The sequence below is a fragment of the Corvus brachyrhynchos genome, unplaced genomic scaffold, assembly GCF_000691975.1.
Source record: "Corvus brachyrhynchos isolate BGI_N302 unplaced genomic scaffold, ASM69197v1 scaffold72, whole genome shotgun sequence".
In the NCBI taxonomy this organism is placed as follows: domain Eukaryota; kingdom Metazoa; phylum Chordata; class Aves; order Passeriformes; family Corvidae; genus Corvus; species Corvus brachyrhynchos.
This window is the reverse complement of record NW_008236763.1, coordinates 62,612-78,918: the sequence shown is the minus strand read 5'-3', so window position 1 is coordinate 78,918 and position 16,307 is coordinate 62,612. Positions and strand designations below refer to the sequence as shown.

The 16,307-nt window shown below is 60.2% G+C and overlaps 1 protein-coding gene across 1 annotated transcript in view; it reads right to left on the bottom strand.

Moving 5' to 3' along the window:
* PIM1 (Pim-1 proto-oncogene, serine/threonine kinase) overlaps positions 1-8,990 on the bottom strand; it is a 22,416-nt gene extending 13,426 nt beyond the window's left edge. The window contains exons 1-2 of the mRNA XM_017727140.1: positions 8,980-8,990; positions 7,702-7,739 (exon numbers count right to left, since the gene is read on the bottom strand). Coding sequence (XP_017582629.1) covers positions 7,702-7,739; positions 8,980-8,990 — 49 coding nt within the window. The remainder of the gene's footprint in view (positions 1-7,701; positions 7,740-8,979) is intronic.
* Between the last annotated feature and the right edge of the window lie 7,317 nt (positions 8,991-16,307).

The following is a 16,307-nucleotide window of genomic DNA, read 5'->3' as shown; positions in this document are numbered from 1 at the left end:
TCACGTGCCTCGGGGCCACTTGGCTGCCGCCAGCTCTGCTCCTCCGCGCTCATCCTGCCCCGGTCCTGGTCCCGCTCCCAGCTGGGACTGAGAGAACTGATCCACTCATGAAACATGGTTGGCAACAGAACAGGATGGATGAGCATGGTGGGATGCAGAAAGATGCAGAATTGTGCTGGGAAAACACCCTGAGGGTCCCCAAGAGCAGATTCAAAGGGCTCAAGTTGAAAAGATAAAGGGAAATTCTTTGGGTGAGGGGAAATCCAAGCAGTAGATGGGCTGGGATGTTTCCAAAAAGAGTTGGTGGGGAGAAGCAGTGGGAACCCTCTCATCTCTGTGCATCAGAGGGGTAAGCACTGCTTCTCCTCACCCCAACAAAGGGAAACTGAGTCATAGAGCTGGACAGTGCTCGGGGAGTGCTCGGAGTCGGGGCTGCACCGGGGGTGTTTGTGGGGAGCTCGTTCCTCTTCGGGGTTCTGCAGAACTGGCAGAGAAGAAAGCACCCAGGCCACAGAGAGGTCACTTTGCCAGCGCAGATACTCACGTGAGCTCTGTCCCCTGTCCCCATCCTGTCGGGGGCCACCCGGGGGGACCCCACTGCCTCCCCCTGCCCCCGCAGCTGCGGGGCCGAGGAACCCCGGCATCTGGCGCGGGGGAAATTTGCTTTGCCAGCGGAGTTCAGGCAGCGGCCAGGGGCGGCGAGGGCTGTCGGGGTGTCCTGCGGCGCGCAGTGCCCGGGACACCCCGTTACACCCCGCTACACCCCGCAGAGGAGCCCGGGGCACAGGCAGTGCCCACCCAGCGGCTGAACCTCGCCGCGATCCGGGCGCTGCGTTGGTGGCCGTCACCCCGGCACACGGGCAGGGACAGGGCAGGCAGGCCAGGAGCGATCCCCAGCCCCGGGCAGGCCAGACATGAACTCAGCTTCTCCAAGAGGGAAGAGGTGACGTGATACTGGGAGGTCACCCGGGGCCGGGACGCCGTCCCAGCCCAGCGCTCAGGGCTCTCCTGCTCGGCCACCTCCGTCCCCTCCGGCCAGCGGGAGGGGAGGGGGATCCCGGAGGCGGCTCCTGCTCCGGTCCTTCCCCCAGGGGAGCCGGTGTTTTCGACTTTATCAGCTCACCGCAGACTCGTGCCCGGCGTTGCAGAGGAGAGAGAGGCTTTTCCCAGCGGCGCCTTATCAAGGCGCTGAGCCTCGGACGCTGCTTTGTTTCTGGTCATGTTGCAAAATGAAAGAGGCAAACGGCATTTCGGGGAAGAATTGCAAATTCCTGGAAGGTTATCTGAGCATGGCACCTGTGCCTGGTGTGGGGCAGTGGGAGGTGGCATGGGGCCAGGAGTGGGAATCCCAGGAGGAGACAAATCCCAGAGGATCCATCCCTTCTGTAGGTGAACACCCAGAGCCTGCCCAGCTGTGCCCTCACAGCCTCCACAGCTGGATACATCCTGAACGGGGAGGAACGTGCTGTGTTTTCAAAGATGTCTCAGCCCTGGGCTTCTCCGGGGCACTGGGACGATACTGGAGGACTCTGGCTGCAGTGGGAGCTGCGATGCTGAGCGAGGCACCAGCACCTTCCTCGAGAGCAGCCGCTGCCTTTGCTTCCATGCAATAAAACACAGCAGGTTATTGAAAGGGACAAGTGCGCCACAGAAGGAACCTGGTGCCACCTCCTGCCTGTCCCCAGCACCAGGACAGGACACCCAGGAGGTGACAGGGTGATCAGCTTGGGGCAGAAGGATGGTGACTTCCAGGGAAGGCTGTGGTATCATAAAGGACACGTGGTGCCCTCCCAGGCGCCGGAGCTCATCTCCCCTGTCTGGGTCATCTCTGTCCCCAAGGTGCCACCCCAAGGGCCACCTCAGCACCCCATCCCTCCTGTCCCACACCACTGCTCATCCTCCCAGGAAGAGCAAAGACCTGATGCTCTTGTGACACCTAATGGCAGTTGCTGTTATCAGACACGGCGCTCTCCCAGGAAGGCTCATCTCACCGTGGAGCTGCAGGTCAAGGAATGCTCTGTTCCCGGTCCAGGCTGGTACTGCTGGGCCTGGACAGGGCTGCCAGAGGGGTTTGGGAGACGAAAATACCAGCCCTGGGAAAGGCAAGCCCAGGAGCTGTTTCTTCATCCCATTCCTTACAGAAATGCAGGCTGTGTTGTGCTGGGTGTCCTTTTGTCTCCTCCCAGGGACTTTTGAACCTGCTGACCACTTCTATTCCCCACCCAAAGGTGCATGCAGAGCCAAGAAGAACCAGGCAGGTGTACAGACAGGAGAAACTCCAACTGTTGCTCCTCAATCCTCTCCCAACACGATGGGAGAGGCAGGACCTGCCCATAACCACAGCGCCAGACATCAGAGAATCCACATCTAAACACCACACAGCCATCCCAACTCCCCAAATCCTGCTGCCAGGGGAACGCCCTGATAAATCCAGCCCCGTTCCTGGGGAGGAGGACCTGTGCCCTCGGATCACAGCACCGAAACCTCAGATCAGGAGCTGCTGCAAGGTTGCATCACCAAGGTTGGAAAATTCCTGGATCAGTCCTGAATCCATCACCAAAGGGATCAAACCCTTTGAGTTACCCAGGACCACCAACCCCAGACCCTCCTGTCTTGAGTCACATCCCTCATATTCCTGTTTGCTCACATCCTGCAGCACTCCAGCCACTTCCCAAACCCTCATCCCAGCACACAGGGACCGGACCCGCAGCCCCTCAGACCCCGCTGGGGCAATGGGGGCTACGATTCCTTCCCTTCCCCGGATGGCCGAGCAGGATCCTGCCTCCAGACCCTGTTATTTTCTGCTTGGTGCATCCAGCCCAGCCCAGAGATTGGCATCTCAAGGGGCTGCAAGGTCCTTTGCCTCCCGACACCCTCCTTCTGCTGAGCCAGGGCCATCCGGGGTGCAGGGGGAGGCAGTGGCAGACCATGAGTTTCTGGGAATTTAGCTACCAGACCACACACCACGCTCACCACTACTTCTGTTCCTGGGAAGAGAGGTGACAGGGACATGAGCAGCACCCATGGGTGGCCACAGACAGCACTACAGGCAGGATGGGGAAACTGAGGCACAGAGCAGGTACCTGGGCTGCCCGTGATGTCATCACAGCTCTCTGAAGAAAACACAGGTACTGAAGGAGCCAGCAAGGCCAGGAATTGCCCCTGGAGCTGGGAAAGCATCTTCTGGACTGGATCAGACTCCAGAGGATGCAGCCTGGGAGCCTCCTCACTGCCCCCCCTGAATTTCCACCCACCTTCAGGCTATTTTTCCTTACTGAAGTGGCTCTTTGCAGGGCGGCTGGCAGAGGGGGGCACTGCCTTTAAGTGTATTTGATGGATAATTCCTCATTACTCTAATGCATTTGCAAGCTGGGATAATTGATGGATGTTTAACAGGATGCGTTTCCGACAGTCGGCTGGAGAAATGGACTCCCATTACTCCGCAAACGTTTCTTTTTACCATTGAACTCCTTTGTTTCAATTGATCCTCGCCTTTCCCATCACTTGCTGCTCATTAATAATCCCCAAAGCAGCTGCTCCCCCCACTCCAGCTCCTCCCAACCTGCGGTGCCGGAGGCTTTAGCAGGGGTTTGCAAGCAGATCTGGGCATTGCTGCAGTTTTATAATAAACAAGATTTTTTTCCTCCCCAAAGTATGGTCAAACCTGAACAGGAGCAGGGCAGGGCACGCCTGGGGTATCGCCCGGCTCCATCAGAGTGATACAAGCTGCTAATCAGGGGGAATTTGGGGTGAAGAGGGCGAGCTGGCCGGTCTGTGGGGCAGAGCTGAGCCCAAGGGAGAGGTCGCCCTTTGGGGCTGGTATCAGCCCAAGCCAGGCTTGGAGCTGAGCCCTGCTCTGCCTGCAGAGCTTTTATCTGCAGCTCCCTCTGCTCAGGAAGGGCAGCCAGGGGTTATCAGCTCTGCCTGTCCCCTGCCCAGGCTCCATTCCCACCCGGAGAGGGTCCCTGTGTCCCCACCCTGCAGAGCCACCCAGGGGGCTGAGGTGGAGGGGGGGTCTCCCACTTGCTGAGCTGCTGGCCAGGAGCAGCCTGGCATTTAATTCCCCTGGGACTTCCTCAATAAAGCCCTGGGCATGGCTGTGGCAAACAGGGCTCCTTCCACTCCAGCATCACCCCAGGCACGCCCGTGGCCGGGCCCCAAAGCTGGGGTGCACTGAAGCCCCCGTGTTCCAGGTTGCCAGGAGCCAGCAGTGCTGGGAGGATCCCAAGGGGCTTTTCCCCATGGTGCTGAACTCTTCCCACTCCCAGTCCTGGTGCATCCCAAGCCAAGGTGCTCCCTTGATGCTTCCCTGCACCGTCAGGCCAATGCTCCCACCTGTATCCCTGCTCAGCCCCATCCTTGGCCACTCTCACCCTCAAATCTGGATTCGGAGCTCACTCTTCCCCTCCATTCCCCAGGAGACCTCAGGCCTTGCATGACCATCCCTCACACCTTCACTTCTCCTTCCCAGTTCCCCCAGAGTTGCACACAGACCTGCAGCCTCTTTTCTCTCTCACCCCCTGACATCACCCAGCCACGCACGTCACCAGGGCAGGAGCTTGCACTGCTGCTCACACCATTTACTTGCCGTGATCTGACCTGACCCTGCAGCATTCTTCATCCTTTTCCCATCCACATCTTGCCCAGGATGAAGCACAAGAGCCTTGGCACAGGCGAACAGCATCCACAGGCCTGGCTTAAGGCAGAATTTAAGAAAAAAAAAAATTAAAAAGAGAAAAAACCCAAAATCCATAGAGGAGAAAATCAGCTGGGGCTGCTCAGGGGTTATACAGACGTGAGTGGGTGGAAAGAGGGGGATCAGGCTGGATTCAGGTCGGCTGGAGAGATGGGATGGGACAAGGCTGTGGGACCTGCAGGAGGGGGTGGCTGAGATGGACTGTGGGGAATAGGGGGGCCAGAGGAGATCTTCCTGCCCTGGCATGCACTTGGGGGTCCCAAGGGAGCCGGTCCCAGGGCATGGACCCACCTGATGGAGCCCACACTGCTGGGCTGATCAGTGAGAACAGCAAAACCCCTCAGTCCCAAATGGCTGAACCCTGAGACTGAGCTCCCCAACACGTGGGCTGCACCCCATGCTCCAGAGCAAACGGGCCTGGGGGCTGTGGCTGACTGACCCCAGATCCCCGTGCCAGGGAGCACCTGGCTGCAAACACTCCCTGCCCCTCTGCACAGCCTGGGGAGGCAATAACCTGCTTTGGGGGGCAGGTTAATTTGAGGTCCCAGCTCAGGAGGATCTGGGGGTGACAGAGGAACCCACAGCCCATGTCCACCATCCCCTATAGGATTAACACCCTGAGAAGGAATGAGCTCCGTGGGCAGAGATGGATGAGACCCCTCTTGCTGCAGACAAGGCGCTGAGCAGGTGGGGGACAGAGGGACAGGAGGGACCGGGGCTTGTCATCGCTGCCATAAAGCATAACCCAGGGCAGGTGCCTGAACCAGGCTCATGTCCTGGAGATGCCCCCAATAACTCTGTAGCTGCCCCATGAACGCCCCTGGTCTGTCCCTGCCCATAATGGAGCATTTCTGAGTCAGGACAGGCAAATCCTGGGCACACCTGGGGGGTCCCACAGAGCTGCCAAACACAGCTCTGATCCCCTCCTGAACTGCAGAGCTGGTCTTAAATCATTGCAGGAAGGCTGGTAAAAGCCTCAGTGCCTTCAAGCATGAAATACAAAGCACTCACCACCCCCTTTCAGCCTCTTCCCTGAGTGCCCGGCTCACCGCATGAAACCTTTTATATCCCCCCTCCCCGTTTTCCCCCATCAGCCCGGAGAGCGCCGGCGCGCCACCAGCAGCACAATCCCAAATTGCTCCCTTTATTAGGGAAAAAAAAGGAAGAAAACCGAGGCTTCGATTTCCTTTCTCACCTCTGAAATGGCCTGGGGGGTTGAGGAGGAGGGTGGGAGGCCAGAATCACCCCAACCCCAACACTGACCCCAAATCCAAACACACCAAAGGGTTTGATTTTGACGGGAAGGGATCAGGGAGGCGTTTTGCCATGAGGGAGGGTGTGACTGCAGATGAACGATGGGGATGCGGAAAGACCCCAGTGGCTGGATCAGCCTCTGGCAGAGCTGGTACCCACCAGACACCGCAGCAGGAGGGCTGAGGGACCCTGGTGATGCTTCCCGCAGGCAGAGATTGGATCGGGATGCACAGTCCCACTGCAGTCCCACGGGGACGGAGGCAGCCAGGGGTGCCTCAGGGTGCTGGCGAGCACCCTCCCTACACCCCGGAGGTGGGGAAGGCTCCGTGGGGCGATGCCGTGGCGGGCAGATGGGGCTGCGGGGGGCGCGGGGCTGTCCCCGGGAGCCGGGGGAGGGTGCAGATGGCGCGGGGTGGGTCCTGTCACGCTGCCATCAATCAGCGCCGGCTCCTCCGAGCGCGGCGGCGTCTCCGGGGTGTAAATCAGACCTGAACAAGGCTGAGGGCTTCTCTGCAAGCTCTGGCCCTCGCTGTTGGCATTCGCTCCGGAGATGGGGCTGCGGGGGGCGCGGGGCTGTCCCCGGGAGCCGGGGGAGGGTGCAGATGGCGCGGGGTGGGTCCTGTCACGCTGCCATCAATCAGCGCCGGCTCCTCCGAGCGCGGCGGCGTCTCCGGGGTGTAAATCAGACCTGAACAAGGCTGAGGGCTTCTCTGCAAGCTCTGGCCCTCGCTGTTGGCATTCGCTCCGGTGACAGCGTCGCGACGGGGAGACCTTGTGCCCCCGCCGGTCCGGCAAAGGGAGCCTGAACAGCAGCTCCTGGCAGCCTGAACTCCTTCTCGGTTGTGTTTCTCCTGTTTCCCACCCTCCCAAGTCCCGCTGATGGAGCTCCAGCCGAGCAGGTGTCTCCCCACCCGCCAGGGCCCTGCAGGTGTTTGTAGGGGGCAATAAGGCACCGGCAGCTGCTGCCCTGCACCCGCTCCCTTCCCAGACCAGGGTTTGTCTGTGCAACACCAGCATTGCCCCCAAGCTGCCCCGAAGAGAGACTGGGATGGGGACAGGGGCTCTCTGGGAGCCCTTGGGTATCCAGAGGCAGTTTGCTCTCTGCAAGTGGCCCATCCCCTTGTCCCCTTCCTGCCTGGGACAGGCCAGGGGAGGTGTCTGGGGGTTTCAGTCCCCTCCTCCCCATTTTTCTCAGCATCCTCTGGGTGTGGTGCAGCCTAAGGTAGCACAGCATCCTTCCCACGTGCTTTATTCTCCCTCCCAGTGCTGTAGGTTCCCAGCAAGGCCAGCACTGCTGAATTGCTTCATCTCTTTCCAAAATTTGCCCCCCTGGAAGTCAGCTCAGCCCTCAGACTGTGCCATGCAGGTGTCCCCATGCCGCGCCTGGTCCAAGCATTGCTGGCATTGCTGCTTCACCTGAAGGCACCACTCTTTGCCATCAGGGTTTGCTCTGCAGGGTTTCACTCTCCTGCCCCTGCTGCTTTTCTGTTCTGCCCCAGGTTTCTCCCATCGCCCCCATGCTCCCTCCTGTCCATCCAAAGCTGGGGCATGTTCCCTGCTCCCGACAAAAGGCGGCTGGATCTGTTCCTTCCTTTCAGCGAGGGGAGAGCAGGCGAGCTCGCTGCCTCTGCTCATGTGAGCATCTTTCATCCCTGCACGAACGTGCTCACATTTAAGGAGTAATTGCTGCGTGACTCAGCCGTTTTGGCAAACACCCGATGGCTCCGTCCCTGTGCGCTCCCATTCCTCCTGCAGCTCCCCCCACTGCCCCCCCTCCACCCCCCCAACCCTGGGGATGTGAGCTCAGGGCACCCCCAGCAGCAGCAGCAGCTTTTGGGGGAAACAGGGTTGGGGTTGCAGTGCATCGTGTCCCTTGTGAGACGTTCAACGCCCAGGGACAGCGATGCTGTCCAAGGCGTCGTGGTCCAGCATCCACCCGGCACATCCCGGGCTGGGGCTGCCAGCGAGCGCCCGGGAGCAGGGGAGGGCTGGGCGGCTGCGATTATTCAATCTGGAGCAACCCTGACCTGCTGACAAAGGCAAAGTTATTTTTAAAAAACAACCACTCAGCGAAATTTGCCTCCACTGCTCGTCCTGCTGCTGCTGCTGCCTGCCGCTGGGGAGAAATCCGTCCCGGGAAACGCTGCTCTGGGATGCCTGGAACGGGGTAGGAGTGTGAGCCCTGCTCCACACCCTCCAGGCTCCCTCCCCGGGCCCCGCTGGCTTTTTGGGCTGACGAATCTTCCACAGAGCCATGGGAGCATCGCAACCTGCTTCCCAGAGCTATTTATAGCCCCACGTGCGTGGTGAGCCCGGGGCACCCCGCATGCACCCCCCGGGGCTCCCCAAAGCATCTCCCTGCTCCCTCCACGAGCAGCAGAATGGATTCTGCGTGGCCCAGGGACATTTTTATGTCAGGATGGTGCTCACTGCAGCGGTGGCCGCGGTGCAGGGACCGGAGCAGCGTGGCAGCGGAATCGCCTGCTCCGTGCCCTTGTGCAGGGTGGGAGCGTGGGGCTGCCCCACTCTCACTGCCCCCTGCTCAGTCTGTGGGTCAGGAGCAGCCCCAGGCTCTGCCCATGCTCAGAGGTTGCCCTCTCCATGCCAAGGCTGGTTGGCATCGGGGAGGGAGGGATGCAGCCAGAGGAGGGCTTGGTGTTTGCAAGGGAAGAGCTGGACCAGCTCCAAATTTCCAGGGTGAGAAAATCGCCCCAAGTCACGCTCCAGCTCCAAACAAATGCTCAGCTCCAGGGGCCGGCGATGATTCACCCGGGTGAGACCTCAGTGCTCCCACCTTGCAGCCGCCCCCTTTCCATCTGAAAACACTCCGGGAGGGTTAATTCCCAATTAAGGGGGGATGGCTCCAAGATTGTCTGGATGTTGCCCAGGGCAGTGATCCCAGCCCCACTCGCCTTCACTCCCCCGAGGTGGCCACACTGCCCGGGAGCCCTCCTTCCCTTTTATTGCCACGAGGTGAATTAATACCCATTTCCTGAAGCTTTTATGGTTTCCTCCCAAATGGCTCTTACATCAGGGGCATATTGGGTTACAGCAAATACCAGCAGCAAGGAACGAGCCCAGGCTTTGCTCTTCCTGAATCTGCTGGTGCATTTGGGGACCACCAGCCTCCGGTACCTCTCCCCACAGCCAGTCCCTTCCCCCAGAGTCGGGTGGACGCTCCCAGCAACAAATTACTCCCTTGAGATGTTGGGAAACAAGGAGGACTCTTGTGGACCTTGTGCACGAGGAGCACAGGGCTGGCTGAGCCCCTGGGGTGTGGGGATTTGGAGGTGGCCCCTGGTTTCGGGCTGGTTTCGGGGTGCCTGGTGTGGCTGCTGAGGCTCCTGTCTCCATCTCGCTCTGAGCGCACGCACACCTCTTGGGCTGGTTACTGTAGAAACGAAATTAGCACAGGGAGGGAATGCAATCCCAGAGCTAATTAAGGTAATTACAGCTTCACACCAGCTGCTCACGAGGTCCAAGGACCTTCTGTAACTTGTGGAGGGGATCAGGCGCTCTGGGGGACTTTGAATTCCAATTCCCCGGGACCACGCGGCTTCCATGGTGGCACTTGTGTCACTCACCAGTGTGACACTGGGCTGGGGGGATGCACGGCTCCAGATGTGCCTCCCAGATGTGCTGGGCCCCTTGCAGCAGTGGGTTTCAGGCTGTGATTGGGGCCTGGGGTGTGTTTGGGGTCCCTGGGGAGCTGCTTTGGAGGGGGTTCAGTGTCGGGGGGCTGGCAGGAGGTGCCCCCTGAGCCCAGGGCATCCTGCCAGAGGTTGTACTTTACAGCTGAGTCACTTCGGCTCTTCAGCTGGGGACATGCTGACCTGGAAGGGAGGGAAGCTGCTAGAGCCGGCTTCAGGTCCCCCTCCATCCCATGGGGACTGGCTGGCTGGGGCCAAAGGCTGCAGGATGGGTGCAGGCAGCAGGGAGGTGGCAGGACCTGGAGCTGGTAGGTGTCAGGGGTGTTTGGGGGAGGTGCTGGAAAATGAGGGTTGGATGGCCCACTGGAACCAGTTAGACACACTGGGGAGGGGGAGAACGACCATGGGGTCTGGCACAGGATCACCCGCAGCATTCAGGGAGGCAGGAGCACCCCCAGATCTCCCCCAGCCTCCCTTCAGCTGGCGAAATGTTACTGCCTAGCGGGTGCCTTCCCAAACCCCATGGATTTTTGGAGCTGATTCCTGGCACTGGTAAGAGACGGGAGCCAGAAGAACGCGGCCAAACGTGTTTGTGCCGTGGCCGAAAGTGCCCGGTGGCCTGGCTGCGGCGTGGGGCCGGCACAGCGAGGGCTCCGCGGGCTGGCGGGGGGCCAGGCTGGGGACAGAAGCGCCGAGTGCCGCGGCCGCGGTGTGTCAGCAGCAGCGCCGGAGCGGGCGGTGATTCACCGCTTCCCAGCAACTGATATTTGTTACTCAGCCTCGCTACGGGGCCGACATGAAATGTGGTACAGGGAGGGGGGACAAACACGGCGCAGGGGGCGGCAGCGTGGCCCGTGAACCCCGATGGGTTTCCCCATCCTCCCCCTCCCGCTGCTCTCTCCGGCTGGTGGGTTTTGATGGAGGAAAATAAGCGCTCACAAAAATCACTCTCTCTCTGCCGGCTTGTCCCCGTTTGCCCTGTGCTTTGGCAGCTCCGCCGGGGTGGGCTGGGACGTGGCAGGAATGGGAGCGAGCAGGGAGGGACGGCAGGAAGGGGCTCCCCTAGGATGCTTGGCCCCAGAAGGGTGATGGGACTGAACTGGGACCCTCCTCCTGAATGGGACCCCCCTCCTGCAGCCTGTTCTCTGTGGCTTTGGAGAAAGCCAGTCATGATGTGGAGCTGCCCGAGGTACATGGGCATGAGAACTGCCCAGGTCGGTCCACGGATGAGAGGCAGGAATGGGGTCCCATGGGATGCAGAGGTGGGAGAGAAGGGGGCAGATCCCCGAGCTGGTCCCCAGAGCTTGTCCCACACCCTGAGGAGGGTGGTGTGGGTCTGGGGCTGGATCCGATGGAGAAGATGGATGCCCGGCAGCAGGGTGGATCTGGTGCAAAGCAAAGGAGCCAAAGCAAAACGATGCAGCTGCTGCAAGGGGACAGATCCAGCACAGAGGGATGGATCGGATGCGGGTGGCTGGTTCTGCTGCAGGGGATGGAGCTGCTGCAAAGGGATGGCTCTGATGCAGAGGGATGTGACTCAGAGTGACACAAGTGCAGGGCTTTGTGTATCCCCCCCAGCCCTGCCATCAGCCCTGGGCTGATCCCCTCTCCCTCCCGGCGTTGCAGGCAAACAGGTCCATCATCTCCCCTCGCCCCGCCAGCAGAGCCCCACCTGTGCCTCAGTTTCCCTGTGCAGCCAAGGGGCAGAGGCTGCTCCATCCCTGTTTCCCTGTGTGCCTCCATGTGTCCATCCACCCCTCCAGGGGCACGGCGAGGACGGGGGCTCTGACCTCTGCCCGCAGCAACCGGGAAGGGCCAGTGTGAGCTTCCCCCCGGGTTATTTATAACCAGCTCCAAGTGCCGGTGTGCGGCGGCAGCTCCCGGGGATATTTTTAGCCCGCTGCAGGGAGTCACGGTGGCGAGGGCTCGGGAGCAGCAGAAGGGAGGCAGGGAGGGAAAGGTGCCGCAGCACGAAGCCCTGCCAGCATCCCTGCTCCAAAAACCCTTTCCAGGGAGGAACCCCGCTCCAGGATGGCTACGGGGTCACGCCTGGGCTTGGCACCATCGCATCCCTTCGTGGCCTGCTGGGACCCAAGGGTTCCTTTGCCACCCTCTGCCCATGTGCTCCAAAAGCGGGAGCTGCAGACTGGGATGGGGCACGCACTGAGAGCGGCTGCGGAGGAGCTGTGCAGGCTGCTGCTGTCTGCTCGAGACAGAAAGACATTAGAGAGCAGCACTGTCTGCATCCAAAGAGCACACACCATGAGCTCTGGGGACAGAGGTGCCACCCAGGCCTTGCTGAGCAGGGAGGGACCCCTTGTGTCAGCCCCCTCCCCCAAACGTTCTGCAGTTTTATTCTCCTGTGATCCTCTTACCCCCATTTCCCACACCCCAAAGCCCATTACAGCCTACAGCAGCTGCAGAGCACTCGGTGTGGGTACACAGGATCTGGGCACAACACCATGAGCTCTGGGGACAGAGGTGCCACCCAGGCCTTGCTGAGCAGGGAGGGACCCCTTGTGTCAGCCCCCTCCCCCAAACGTTCTGCAGTTTTATTCTCCTGTGATCCTCTTACCCCCATTTCCCACACCCCAAAGCCCATTACAGCCTACAGCAGCTGCAGAGCACTCGGTGTGGGTACACAGGATCTGGGCACATGGGGATCTGAGCACGCAGGACCAGGGCTGGGCATCCCAGGGTGCAGGGCTGGGCACCCAGAAACAGGGCTCAGCATGCGGGACCAGAGCTGGGCACCCCAATGTGCAGGGGAGGATTCCCAGGACCAGGGACAGACATCCTGGGGACAGGGACAGACAGACACTCACCCCTGGCAGTGCCAGCAGGGCATGGGGCCAATGTGTGAAGCGCCGCCCTCCTGTTCCAGGCAGTTTCCCAGTTTATTTTCTCCCCTATTAGATTCCAGCTGGCAGGATGGTTCCTATAAATATACATAAGGGTTCATTTACATGACGGTTTATTCGGGAGCAAATTCCACAGCTGCCTGGCAGACACTCGGTGCAGTGGGTGAGAGTCATGCCCGAAACCAGCCCTGCCTCAGTTTCCCCATCCGCAACCCAGGCGACAGGGAATGGCTTTCCCCACACTTTTGACAATCTGTTCCTGGAAAACCCAGGGTGTTATTATCAAGGCTATTTATAGCCTGGTAAATGCGTTATTAATACGATTATTTGCAGTGTGGCAATGGGTAATTGCCCTGGGTGGGGACCACACCAGCGTGTGTGAGGTGCTGCACGGGGACAGTCTCACACCCAACCTGCCTCCAGCCCAGGGGAAAACCCATCCCAAAACCCCAGGAGGGCACCGGGATGTGCCTGGCGGGTGATGGGGTCCCAAGGCAGAGCCAGGGGCTCACGGCAGGTGCGGGGCCTTGGTGGTTCCGTGCGCCAGCGCTGGAGTCCGGCTCTTGTTTCGATCACGATGATTAGCTGAGTCACAGCTGGGGTGCTGCTAATTAAATGTATTTCTTAATTAACAAGATCACAGAGAAGGCCTGCCAGCCCGGCTTGGCTTTCAATCACGGCTGACAGAGGCAGCTGCGGCCACGGGGCATGGCGGGCCTGAGGCGGGCAGAGCATCCCAGTGCTCAGCGCTGCCCCGTGGCCACTGCGCTGCTCTCCTGCTCCACAAGCCCGTTCCCACATGCAGCAGGAGTTTGAGGATGAGGAGGGCTCATGGCTGGCATCACCCAGCCCCCAGCTGTCCCACTCTGGCGTGCAGTGAGTGTGTCGGGGTTCAGCGCAGGGCTGGGCCATCCCCTACTCCTGCCCTGTGACTCAGGGCTGCTTCACGTCCTCCCGTCCCTCCCTGCCACCTGAGCCCTGACCGAGCCTGGCTATTAATTAATATTAATAATAACCCCCTGCAGCTGCTATTCACTGACCTCAAAGCACAACCTGAAGTAACCCCCGTCCCACTCCCCGATGGGGAAATCTCCACTCCCCACCGGATGGGGAAACTGAGGCACGGGAACTGGGGCAGGAACCGTGCCAGAAGCTTTCCCTGCTCACCCACAGGGCCTGGAAGATGGAGAAGCAAAACCCCAGGGACTCCCCCCAGCCCCACGGCAACGCACGGATGGGTGAGCCAGAGTGGGTGGAGAGCGTTTTCTCGGCTGAGGGGAAAAAAAAAAAAGAGAGAAAAATAAAATAAATAAACAAACAAATAAATAAGCCCATTCTGTCCCCCATGCTGAGCTCTGCCCCATGGCAAGGGGCTGCCGTCTCCCTGGGAAGTGGGAGGCTGAGCTTCCCGAGGGGATTTCGCGTGTCCCCGCCCGCCGGCGCGGGCGGGAGTCGGAGCTGGGGCTTCTCCCGGGTTTTGGCAGTCTGGTCATGTCCTGCCGGGAGAGCAGCAGGACTGAGTCACGTTCCAGCGGCAGCAGTGACTCACGGCCAGCCGGCACATTGCAGAGATTCCTGGATGGAGGCAGGAAAATAAAATTAAATAATAACAACTGCCAGCTTCCCCCCCACCTCCGCCCCTGCTTCCTTCCCCCAACCTCCTGCAACAACACAGGCGCAAACAGCAAATTCCTGCGCCACCGGGAAACACCTCCCGCCTCGCCAGACGCCAGGATGCACGACCTGCTTCTCAACTGCACGAAATCCCCTTTGCCGGCAGCTGCGGGTGCCACTGAAAAGCAGGTGGAAGCTTTCCCCCCAGAAAACCCCCCCCCAAACATGGGGACACCCCCACAGCGAGGTCCTGCCAGTGCATTGCAAAGATGCGGTGCAGATGGGTGGATCCTGGGGTCCCCCTCCCGATCTGAGTTGCTCCCTGAGGGACGTGGGGGGGTGAAGAACAGGATGGGGTACCCCAGTCCTAAGGTTACACAATCCTGGCTGTGGGGGGTTTTTTTGGGGAGGTGAGGGAATATCACAGATATTTTACATCATTTCGTATCATCTCCCATCCTTAAATCCCTGCATGCAGGGGGTGCCCCCAGCCTCAGGGGACACAGGGTTCTCCCTGGCACAGCGGGGAGCGATGCCCCGGGGCAGGGCTGTTCTGTGGCTGCCTCTGAACTCGATTTATTTATTATTTAAAGTGCTTGGCGGGAGCAGCGGAAGCCCTGGTGGGCTGCAGAGGCTGCATGGTGGGAGAGGCTGAGCTGCTGCAGCTCCGGCACCACGGCGCTGCGGCGAGAACCGTGCTGCCCAAAATCCCACAGCGAGGGGGAGCTGCCTCGTGGCCCCACAGTGAGGGATGCTCTGTCACCAAGCAGGGACTGTGTGGGTCACAGGCCCTACTGGGAATAACCCTATGGAACTCAACACCTACAAGCAACAGCCCCCACCGTGTGGGGCTGGGCCCTATGGAGCCCAGCTCCCATACAACCAAAGCCCAGGGGTTATAGAGCAAAAACTGCCACCTCAGCAAAGCAGACCCCTAAAGAACGGTCCCTACAGAGCATGAAACCCATCCCATGTAGTGCAGAGGGACCTGCAGTTAGCGAGCAAGAGAATATGCCCAGCGGAACAGTACCCATAGAGAGCGAGTGCCAACCATGTAGAGAACTCCCCTATAGAGCCTGTCCCCATGAATCAGAGCCCAGACCCCACAGAGCAGCTCCCCTCACAGAGCAGCTCCCAGAGCAGCCCTGCAGGCTGGGGTGTGGGGTTCTATAGGCCCATATGGTCCTGATCCCACCCCACACCTGCAGGGGCAGCAGCCCAGGCCCTGCTGAGCCCCTTCCTGGGAGCAGGGGGAGATTGTACCGCACAGACCCTGCAAGGGGGGACCACAGTTGTGTCCCTGCCAGCCCCCTCTGCTCGCTCATGCCCTTGAACCCCTGTGCTACCCCCTCCCGCAGCGTGGATGGAGGTGTGGAACCCAGCCTGGGTTTGGGATGAGCACGGGACAGTGGAGCCTCTGCAGGGCAGCAGCTGCAGGGACACACGTTCCCCTTGGCCCGGGCTGGGTGCTGTCTGTGATGGGTGTCCCGGCCCCAGCACAGGCAGTGTGGGTTTCACAGCGTATTTTGGTCAGTGCTTACGAGAAGAGGCGTGGGGGGGCCTGCGGGGGGGATGTCAGTAAACGGCCTGCGAGCCTTCCCCATTCTCAAGAATAGGAAACTGTGACTTCTGCACGGGGGTTTCACTTTCTGCTCTGGAGGCAAGAGGCCAGACTGCTGTGTTTGACCACTGCCTGGGGATTGAGACAGGATGGGCAGAGAAAATTCATCAGTGTGTTCTCTGCACGTGCAAAAATCTCTTTTTTTTTTTTTTTTCTGTCGGAAAGCAGAGTTGGGGAATCATGAAAACTCCTTAAAGTTCCATCTCCCAGCCTCCTGTATGGGGTATGCTCAGGGCAGTGATGCTGTCTCCCTGTCTTTGAGGATGGCACGATGCCAAAGCCACGGCAGTGACCTGCCCTAGTGCCCTGCCACCCCCTCCATCCCTGGGCCACCTCTCCTCCGTGGCAGCCCCCTTCCCGAGGCACACATGGGTGCTGCAGTGGGGCAGTGCTCCTGAGGGTGCTGGGGGTCAGGAAGGAGGAGAGCAGGAGCTGGTAAAAATAGCCCCAGGTGCCCTCTGCCCCGGGAGCGATTCCTCACTGGGTAAACAGGAAATCTATTCTTAGGCCATTCACGAGCCGAGGGCTGAGGGCAGCTCCCTGCTCCGGGCTTGTTTTGTTCCTCGCTGACACAGGGGTGACGCTGAGGTGGCAGGGCCACCACGCAGAAC